Source organism: Argiope bruennichi, chromosome 8, assembly GCF_947563725.1.
Source record: "Argiope bruennichi chromosome 8, qqArgBrue1.1, whole genome shotgun sequence".
Classification (NCBI taxonomy): Eukaryota; Metazoa; Arthropoda; class Arachnida; order Araneae; family Araneidae; genus Argiope; species Argiope bruennichi.
In genome coordinates, this window is record NC_079158.1 from 13,482,326 (window position 1) to 13,493,586 (window position 11,261).

General features: G+C 26.3%; 1 protein-coding gene across 1 annotated transcript in view; it reads left to right on the forward strand.

Moving 5' to 3' along the window:
- The window catches only part of LOC129981369 (uncharacterized), a 102,653-nt gene extending 91,754 nt beyond the window's left edge, over positions 1-10,899 (forward strand). Inside the window, exon 10 of the mRNA XM_056092194.1 lies at positions 1,666-10,899. Within this exon, the coding sequence (XP_055948169.1) occupies positions 1,666-3,212 (1,547 nt within the window). The 3' untranslated portion in view covers positions 3,213-10,899. The remainder of the gene's footprint in view (positions 1-1,665) is intronic.
- The last annotated feature ends 362 nt before the right edge of the window (positions 10,900-11,261 follow it).

Here is an 11,261-nt window from a genome sequence, read left to right on the forward strand (position 1 = left end):
TGTAGGATCTGGATAGCTATCAAATGTCATGACTCATCATGCACTAAAATATTTTGTTATATATTCCTAATATTTATTAAGACTTGACATTTTCTCTGCCTTTCTTTTTTTCTCTGCCTTCTTCTTTCTTTTGGTTGATAAAGACCAAAATGTCCATCAATCAAATGAAGCTTTCATATTGACCAAATTTCTCCAATTTTTTAAAATTTGTTGAAAAGATAAGTGAAGAGATAATTCAAAAGTAAATTTGTTTTGTAATTCTGGTTATGTCCTATGATGAAATGGCATTTTCCTGTATTTTTCCATCTTCATCAAGAAGCCACTTCACCATGCAACTTTGTTACTACTGAGACCTCACATTGATACCACTTTGTTTATCTAGGAGAATCTTTCTTAGCTGAAATTTTTTTCAACTATAGTTTCCAAAGTTTGGTTGGCAAATAGTTATTTTTCTACCCTTGATTATTCTTGTTGGCACTAAAATTATATATTTTTCAGCTGAGTGGGAATTATTATGAAAATATCGATCTATAAATTTCTTGAATTAAGTCTTATCCATAGTTAGCTTAGATTACATCTGCATTTTATGATAAATATGATATGTTGAATGACCTGCCACTAAAGTTCATCTGTATGGAAACCTATATAATTGTAAGTACAATAGTAACCTATTTGCCAGTGTGCTATTGGTGATCTCATTTCTGTGTCTACAGTATTTATTGCTTACAACAGTTCCATGTTTGTTATACAGTCTCCAATATTTTTCACAATTTTAATCAGTATCTATTCAATAATCATGTCAGATGTAAGTCATTTCTACAAGTATTTCAGATTCAACAAGTATGAACAACTTGAATTCCAGCATATCCTGAAGGTAATGTAACATGACTTTAATTCCTGTAACTGTATCTATCTCTCATGTTTTCCTGCATGCATATCATGTTTTTATGTAAAGTTAGCCATTTTCTAATTATTCTCCTTTTGATATTAACTATGCATGTTGTATTTTTTTAGGTCTCATTATAGAATGAATTTCAAATAAAGTTTACTATGATTTTTTTTTTTTAAATTTGTACTACAGTATATAAGTTCATGAAGTGTAAAACATGAGAGATAAAGAGAAAATCGTGTCATACCTCTTGGGATCTGTTTATTGTTGTATTGAGTGATGATCTGTTGATGTCACTGCTCGACAGATGATAAAATACTCATCTTTGAGGATGTGATAATTATAGTAACACATAAAATGGATAGGTATTTTGTTTGCAAGCTGGTAAACTTGTTTGGTAAAAGCCATTATTACTCTGTTAAAAAATAAGATCTGATATAGGATTTGTGTATTGCACCATATCTAAAATAATGATATTTTATATCCAAAGCCTTTTAAAATTTCAAAATCGAAGTGAAAAAATCCAACTGTATTAGAATCTACTCCTCACACCTAAAACAAAAACAGAAAATCGATGCAAACTTCATCAATTTTACCTTTTTGCACATTTGGTAGAGAGATTAAAACAGTTTCCAGATCTCTTTGAATTATTAATTGGACAAAATTCTTATTTTTTTTACCAAAAGGCAAATGTTGTAAATATCTATTTTAATTTTGTAATTATTTTTTTTCATTCTGTAAATTATTAATGTTTGAAAATCTGCTTGATTTTACAGCTGGTACAACAATCCAAGGCGTTAGTCCAACAGTTAATCCTACATCAGCTGATGTTCATACCACATCAAATATTATTCAAGCGTCTTCCAATGGCTGGTTTAGAGGTTCCACTTTTGAAATGCCTATAATGAAAAGTAATGCAGATGCCTTAAGTCCAACAAACTGGGGTGTGGACAGTCGATACAGTGGTGATTTTAGTATGTCAGAAAATACAGCAGAGACAAGCATAACAATGTCTCCTTCAGAACTCACTCCCAGATCGTGTCCAAGTAATTCTAGCAGTAATGGTAACAATCTCAAAAATCTCTCCACTAATAACAATATTACACCTGGTCTGAAAGTAACTGTGCCATTGCAGCCATATCAAGGGAAAAACCCAACCATGGAACGAAATTTAATTATGGAACCTATTGAGGATGTGACTATTAGTGGAAACTCTCTAGTTGAAAAAAATGATAAATTTAGCACTCGCAATAATTCAGCCAACAGCTTTAATTTTGAAACAGACTTATTTAACACACTTCAGACTAATGAAGCATCAGAAAGCAATGCTCTAGTTCCAAATGATATTCTTAGCCACTCAACTCGTGCAGTTAATCCTATTCCTTATGTTCAAAATGCTGTCCATATAGTGAGCACTATGCCAAAGCAACCTAATGTTCCTGGTAATGGACATTCTCTTCAGATGGCAAATGGCCACACTGTCATGAAAGATGCAAAAGGAACGAAAAAAAGTGCTGGAATTGTTGGAGGTTTTAAAAATTTCTTCAAATTTCCAAAGGGTTCTTCAAGCACCGAACCAAATATTTCAGCAGTGGAAGCTGCTACTATTCCCAAAGCTATTGAACCTCCAACAGTTATTGTACCCAAATTACCAAATGGGCACAATACAGTTCCAAAACCTTTAGGAGTTTCAAATCTTTCTAAAGTGCAAAGCATGGATACTGAAGTATACATCATGGATCCCAATGATGAATTCAGTATGACACAGACTGTTGTACGTCCAGTTGCAAATAGGCAAATTTACAGTCAGACAGTACCTATAGACAATGCTAATGGCTTGGATGATGATCGACGCAAGAAATATCCTTTCCAAAACGGGTTTGTTCAAAGTCAGACACATCCTCAGCTTTGCACTGAAAGTAATCCAAAAATGAAAAGACCAAACACTCTACCAATAGCAAAGTTGGAAGGTTCCAATAAAGCTACTGTTGTGCTAGGTGCAAGCCCTGTCAAAGTTTGTCAGGAAAGTGAATCTCGTGTTATTAATGTGGATAATTCAAGAAGTAATGTTGAGGAAGTTAAAGAAGTCTCTTCCAGCAATCAACTGAAAAATCCACGCTTTTCTTTGTATGATGATCGCATTATGACTATTAATACTCGTTCGTATCAACAAATTCAACATACTCCATGTAAGCTTGGATCACCTCATATTTCTGCATCTGTTCCATTGTCTATAGACTCTTTGTGTGAATCTGAAGTCACTAATTTTCATAATACTTATCAATCACCAGGTTCACAATCTAGAATTAATGATAATCAATGATAATATATATATATATATATATATAATGCTAATTTATAATTTTATGAAAAATGACATGGAAATGAATTTTTGTATTAAAAAGAATCTGCTATATAATATTTAAAAAATTGGCTTCATATAATTCTCTCACTGCTGCAGTTTGCATTTTATCTGCAGTTGTTATGACGTGTTAAAATCTTTATACTTTTATGACAGAAATAGACAGTATTTAACTTTGTTTAAAAATTTGATTTCAAGCATTAAATTAAATCTATTGAAATATTGTGTATGAATTTTAATAGATTAAAGAAGAAAATTTCAATTTGACCATCAAAATATCACCCTAAATTTTATGCATCCAAATGAATATTTCAAACTTTAACAAAGCTAGGTTACTAAAAAATGACATGGTTTATATAATTTTTTTCACTAGTTAAATAAGATAATTTAACATTGGGATAGCTTAACAGTTAAAAAAATATTTACCTTTGATGATATACCATGATTTTAAAAATTAGGACAGTTTTTGCATTTTATGAATGAAATTGTTTGTGTATATATATGTGTGTCATAAAGGTGATGTTAGTGTAAATAATTGTTTTTATGTTGCTTTTGTAGATTTATTTTCATAATTTGCCTTCATGAATTAGATTTTATATGTTTATAGAATTTGTGATAAACCTTTCCTTGTTCGGAAGTAAATTAAAAGAAAAAGATCGATTAAAAAAGTGTTTAAAATTATTTATAATCTTATTGGCTGTGTAATCATTTTTTATCTTTAATTTGTCAATATCTCATATGTTCAATCTTTCCCCCTCGGAAAATAATGAATAATAAATGAAGCAATGCCTTGTATTACAAATTAATTATGAAACTATATCTTCTAGTAAAATTATCTCATAATGGGAAAAATTGGTATTATTTATATATCTGTGACTTACTCATTTTTGTGTTCGGTTTAAGATTTGTAGCATAGCAGATAAATTTAATTTTTTCTCTTATCCAAGTAGTGTTTCATATAACAATAATGCACAAAAAGCTGAATTCATTGCTAAGATTTCGTATTCAGTGACAATTAAGAAAGGAAAATAAAAGTTCTCACAGGACAATTTTAATAATTCTCATTTTATAACAGGCTTTTAGCTTATAATATTTATAGACTTATACTGAACCATGCTCTATATAGCTGAGGTTTCTCACTGAAATTATTAACAATAGAATATCTTTTATTAACAGGATAATAGTGATGACCTCTGGGAAACTGCTTACTATGCAAATAGAAGTTCAAATCCATTTTTAAACTCAATAACAAATATTAGTACACAATACTAGCCTTTAGATAGTGGGTACATATTGCTTAGAGCATTTGCCTGTTTCTATAGAGTTTTGTTACTTATTACAAGAATAAAGCATAAAATTTTGTAGAAAATCCATGGCACATTTTTATACTGCTTATTTCAGATATGATAGCATATGCCAAGTTCAGCTTCACAAGCTAAAATGTATTTAATGAAATTATGTTGCTTAAATTACAACCTTGGTTTAAGGCTATAAATAATATGATTATTTTCCTATGCTTATAAATGATAGAGGTAAATAGTATTATTTAAATGTTTGCAGAAGTTTGACAAATAACACAGCTTTTATTACAGTTTAATAATTATGAAATTTGAACACTTTGGCACTAAGCCAGCTTTAAAAGGAACAATCCCATTTTGACTGAGATTATTTTAAATAAAATTAATTAGATAAGTATACTTGAGCGACTTTGTTTTATCTTATATCTTGAAAATTTTAATAAAAAAATGCATAGAATATTTTGGTTTAATATATCTGTGAATTATACTTTATTAGGAATGGAATAATTTACATACTGTTTTGCACCAGAATTGACAGATTGATGTATAAATGCTTGAAATAACATTCTTTTCTCCTTTTATGCTATATAATTTGACTGTTTAGTCTTTTTTTTTCTATTATTTGGTTTGTTGGGGGATATTGGCAATGTATAATTTAATTAAATACAACCAATTTTCATAGTCCATATACAGAAATATTCTTATGCATAACGTGAAGTTTCACGATTCCCTTAAAGTATTTTTAAGCATAAAATTGTAATACCATTTATTCTATTATGTTTGTTTTGCTTATTACATAAATGAGACTACCTAATTAATTCAAGTTTCATGGCATTATAGGATGGTTAAAAATATGATTGTGAAAATCTTTTTAATTGTATATTGTTTCTCGTAGTATTGTAATTTCATATTCTTATTCCTCATGGAAACTGCAAATAATAAATAGAATTTTTCTTCATCCATTGTTGGAAGCTAAATGATAAAATATTTGATGAAGCAATGAAAATAATTTAACCACTTAAGGATCAAATTATTTTTTAATGCCATATATACTAATAAATGTAATGCAAATAAACTCGGGTTACTTCCTTAAAAGGTTAAATTTCATTGATACTAAGAAAACTTGTTGAAAATTATGTAAAAATACTTCTTAAGAAAATTGTTAAAATTTAAGACAAAATTACATATTTTAATCAAAAAATTATTTTTAAAATGGTGTAAAAAAACAGTTTTATTCTGTGATATTTTCAGGAGCTTCAATATTATATAACATAATTTTAATTTATCAAAATTCTATGTAAAATTTTTAAAAACCTCCAAGTTAAATCTATGTCAAATTTAATAATACTACATCAAACAGTTTGTCTTGTAGAATGTCAACAGATGCATATTCTCCTTTATTATTATTAGAGATCTAAAATGCTCTAGATCTACATTTACATGTACAATAGAGATATAAATCATGTATCTTTTAATTTTTCTAGATTAATTTTTTTTCTTTTAATTTTTAGTGTGAGAGAAAAAATTTTTTAGGTCCATTCTATTTAAAGAAAGAAATATCAAAAACTTAGCATATTTATTATAATGACAAAAAATATATGAAATCCAAAAAAGATGAACGACATTTTGATATTAAACATATTAATTTAAATATATAATAATGCAAATTTCTGCAAACATTCAACCTGATAATGTTTAAGAATCGGTCTTTAATTATATGTAATTAATTAATTTATTGTAAAACACTTAGCATTTTAGTTCTTTCTTTACTTGTAAATTACTCTTTTTAATATGATTACTTTAATTACATAATATCTTAGATTTTCTTTTAATTGCTAACTACTAAATTTTTCTTATTGCACCTGGTATAATTTACATTGAAAATGTTTTCACTTTGCATATAACTATTATTATTATTTTTAATTAGGACATGAAAGATTATATATAAAATCTTTTTATTAAACCTACATTATGAAAAGAAAGCTACATTGTAATGTAAGGAAGTCAGTATTTTCTGCTTGTATCAGTTCTAAGAAATATAATCGAAAAATTACAATTTTTCATCTTATTCTTTTATTCCATTGTGTTTATGAAAATTTATAATTAATTTGATTTAATTCTAGCATAGCTTTAATAAATTTATTGATAATAATGAAATTTTTTCTCAAGGAACATTTTTAAGTTTTCTCAATGATAACTTAAAATTTGTTTTCCACATAAGATTACATATTCTATTTTGAGTCATGATTTTATATTTTTGCATAATCCTTAACATTTGTTGAATAATAGCAAAATTACATAATATTTGCATTTGAAACATTCAATTTTTTTAATCATAAAAATGCAACAAAGCCCTATTGTGACTTCTAATTTTGCTTTTAATTATATAGTGTTTCTATTCCATAGTAATAAGGAAATTAATTAAATCGTTCATTGTTCTGAAATCTTTTTAAGAGGATGTGAAATGCTACATTTAAAAAAGAAAAGCATGCCACAAAAAAAAATTTAATTTATCCAGATTTCTGAAACATTCCAATTAATTCTTGATTATAATTTGTGTATTTAAATTAAATTGGTTTGCTTTTGAAGAAATTTTAAATATGTTTAATCAGTTATTAACAAATACGTGATCAATAAATTTTAAAAAATGTAAACATTTTGGATTATTTTTTTATCAATATAAATCAATTCCATATTAGTGTACCCTGCACCTGATCCTCAAATAAATAAATAAATAATTTGATTATTAATATTTTAAATTTGAAATGAACTTTAAATTTTTTTTTGCAAGATTTGAATTAAATTTACTTTTTTAAATAGCTTTTAGCTTAGTAATGTTTATTAATTATTGCTTGTGTGTTTAAATATTTTTCTTTCATTGAAGAGAATTTTGAAAGTCATTACCTTAAAATAAAATATATGTGATTATTGCGATGATTGTATTTACTGTATGTAGAACAACTTAAAAAAATAACACCAATGTGTATTTTTTAAAAAAAAATTTCTTCAAGCATTGTTTGCTTCTCATAATGAAATAGTTAATTATGAAGAAGAGATTTTTACAAATGATGAAAAAATATTTAAAAAAGAAAAGAAATGCTATATTGACTACGGTTTCAAAAGTCTTTTGATTACAATTCGAGTGCATAGTAAAGCATTAATGAGTATTAATATTTTACCTTAAACACATTTCTAATAAAATTTAAATTTTGGTTTTTTTATTATACATTTCAAATTATATAAAATAACTAGTAGTGAATATTTATAAAAAAGTTTGATGTTTTCCATTTAATGATTCAATTATATTGAAACAAAATTATGATTGCATATTTTTTAAGCATGCACACAAGCAAAGAACTTTTGTTCTTTGATTCATGGGTGCTATCTGTAGGAGAATTCTATAATTAGTTTCTGTTATTCAAATTCATTTTAAGATTATCATTATTTAATAAACCTTATTCTAAAATACATGTCTGTTTAATTATTTCATACCATGAAATGGATGCAACTCTACATAATTCACTCTCTTCCCCTCCCTTACAGTTATGTAAAATGTAATATCTTTTAGATTTCATCAAGAAATAATTTCATATGCTTATGTTGGGAAAATGTATTTGCTCTTGATATTGATGGTTGCTTAATTAAAATGTTTAAATAAATTTTAATGCAATTTGTGGCATACTTTTTTTTTATTTGATCGTAATCATTTGACCATTTTTGCTTCTATTTGTGGATTCCAAATGTTGAATATGGAATTATTTAGAAGTTACACATGTTTTATAAGCTGTATTATAAAACATGTGTACCACATCTATCCATTTGATTTATCTAAGGAATTTTAAAGTACAAAAATGATGGTAATAATATAAGTTTGATAATTCTATAGTTTATCAAGTTTAATATTTGCCTTGAGTAATTTAAAAAAAAATCTAACTCCGGTATCATATGCTGTTAGATTTAAATTTAAAAACTTGATTTTCTCTTTAGATTATTAAAAGAGAATGTCTGCAAATAATATTATAGGACTGAGTGCAATATAAAATGCATTAGTTGAAGAATTTTTGAATTGAAACATTTGTATTCTTTACTGTTGGGATCACAACTTAAGCTTAATTTCATAATGTATTTGAAAAAAATTTGGAATTAAAGCAATGTTTCAGAAAAAAAAAAAAGTGTACTTTAGAATAATAATGAATGCTGTAATCTTTATTACATGTTGTAAATAATAATATAGACATTAAAACTGTTAGTCATGGAAAAAGGATAAAGATTCTTTTGAAACTTATACATTGATAGTCAGAGAAGCTTCATCCCTTTTCAGCATTAAACATTTTTCTTGTTATTGTTTTCTATAACATACTTATTTAGAAAATGCCCCAACAATAATAAATATTATTGTGAATATGAGTATTTATGTAAAAAAAAAAAAAAATTAAATAATTGAAATATTTGTCTAAATATTATTTCACAAACTTAGGCTGATTAAAAATTTTACCCCTTTGAGATACTTCAAAATTTTCATTTTAAGTTTATATATATATATATATATAATATGCAGAAGTGTTGTCAAGTTTATATTAATAGCCAAAGAGTTTAAGCTTTATTGAAGCTGAGCATGTAAGCTAAATGAATCTGCCTGCAAAATGATTCTTGCACATTAATACTGATTCTTCTGCATCAAGTTAAATTAATCATCAAAAGATTTATGCTAAATGGCAAAAAAATAAATTTTGCACACACTCTCCGTTTTTTATTTCTTACAAATGGTTAAAATCTAGCAAATGCAATGCTATTAAGAATTTTTCATTTTAAGTTAATGTTTTGTAACCTAAAATAATAAGTTTTGTTTAATTTAAGTAAAATAATGTATTTTATTAAATTAATAATATAACAAATTGCTTATGAGAGTATACTTTTGTAAGCATTATTGCACTCAGTACCTTTAATACTAAAATATGAAAGCCTTAATAATATGGTGCCTTTCTTGTTATGAATTCCAAAGTAGTAATTTTAATTTATACTTTCATCTTATTTATATATGAAATGTTGCAATATTTTCTCCCCTTCTCTTTGCTTTGTATATAGTTCTGAAATTTGCAGTAATTTTTAAACTGGGTCCACACAGTTGTCTTATATTCTTATTAGAAATAATAATTAAGAGGTGTTTTCTTCCATTATATAAAAGAGAGAGAAAAGTACATGTCTTGTTAATTATGACTGTTTTTAATATTACTTAATATTTTAATTTATAATTTGAAAATGAGTGTAAAAATTTAAGTTAAATGCTGGCATTTTGATATTTTTGAAGAAAAAAATTGTAGATGAAATGTGAAAAGCTCTTTCATACTTAACATAATTGTGAAATAGTTAAGAACAATTTGCTTTAATTATTTCAAACTATATGTTTTTGGACTGAAAAGTGCTTTACTTAATTTTTCTCTTCAACTCTTGATCTTTTTTTCAGCATGTAACTTTTCATCTGTCATTGTGATATTTCAAGGCAGACACAAAATAATTGCTTTTTTTTTGTATCAAATGTAGTTTGTTATGACAGTTTTTACTGTCGTTGTCAGTCATGATGTATTAATATATAAAGTATCTATATGCAAACTTATATATCTATATTAAAAATGTGATAAAACTATTGTTAATATATATCGTTGGCTGTTAAACGTTCCATTTGTGCATAAAGTGCATACAGGGTTTTCTTTTCCTTTACCCCTCCCCAAGTTTTGTGACAGTTTGTAATAGAAATAACTATTGTGTTTAGGATAATTAAAATATGCAGTTAATAAGTTCTGTAATTTAATTTTAACTTCTAGCTGCCATAGCTAGTTCTGAGATGTATTAAATAAATGTAATAAGTGATGTATATAATGTGCATAACATATTCTATAGCACAAAGTAATTAGTTTCTTTCTTCCATTTATTTATAAATAATCTGTGGTTAGTTTTATTTCCTTCCTAAAGTTTTGTTCTAAATTTGAAAGGGCACAGAAAATTGTTTTCGCACTGCTTTCTACTAAACTTTTCTAAAATTTATCTTTTTAAAAAAATTAATAATCAATAATTCTATCATTAAACCAGTTCTTTTAAAGCTTACATGCAAGATAGGATTAAGAGCTTATTAGTATGCTCAAACTAGTGAAAAGAATACTTTTCTCAAACATCTGTGTGATATATTTAGACAGCTAATTTTCCAGTTGTTTTTGGTGCTTATTTAAAGTGATTATTGTATTTATTAAAGACATTCATGCAGATTTATTTATGGCTTCAACAGCTGACTGATTTTAATATTTTCCTGATTTATTAAGTATTTGAAGATATATTAAATCTGTTTCACAAATGGTTTTATGTGTCCTTTCTTAACTAGTCAACAAAAGACATTACAACTATCTCTTGTTCCATATAAAATAAAGTTTGAAAATTCTTTCCCATGCGCAATATATTTTCTTAGAGATTATAATTTTTCAACAACTATATAATATTATAATTAATTATCATAATGGATTTTCTCTTAAGCTTTTCACAGTTTATGTACTAACTACATTATTCCTGGAGACTGCTAGTGAGAAGTAAAACAAATGCATTTTCAAATTAGACCGCACTTTTTCTTTTCGGACGTGAAAGTGGCTTAGAAACATGTTTTAAAAAGTACCAGTGTCAATGTGCAAATTATTTTTTAGAAAAAGATGAGCGTGTAGGACAAGAA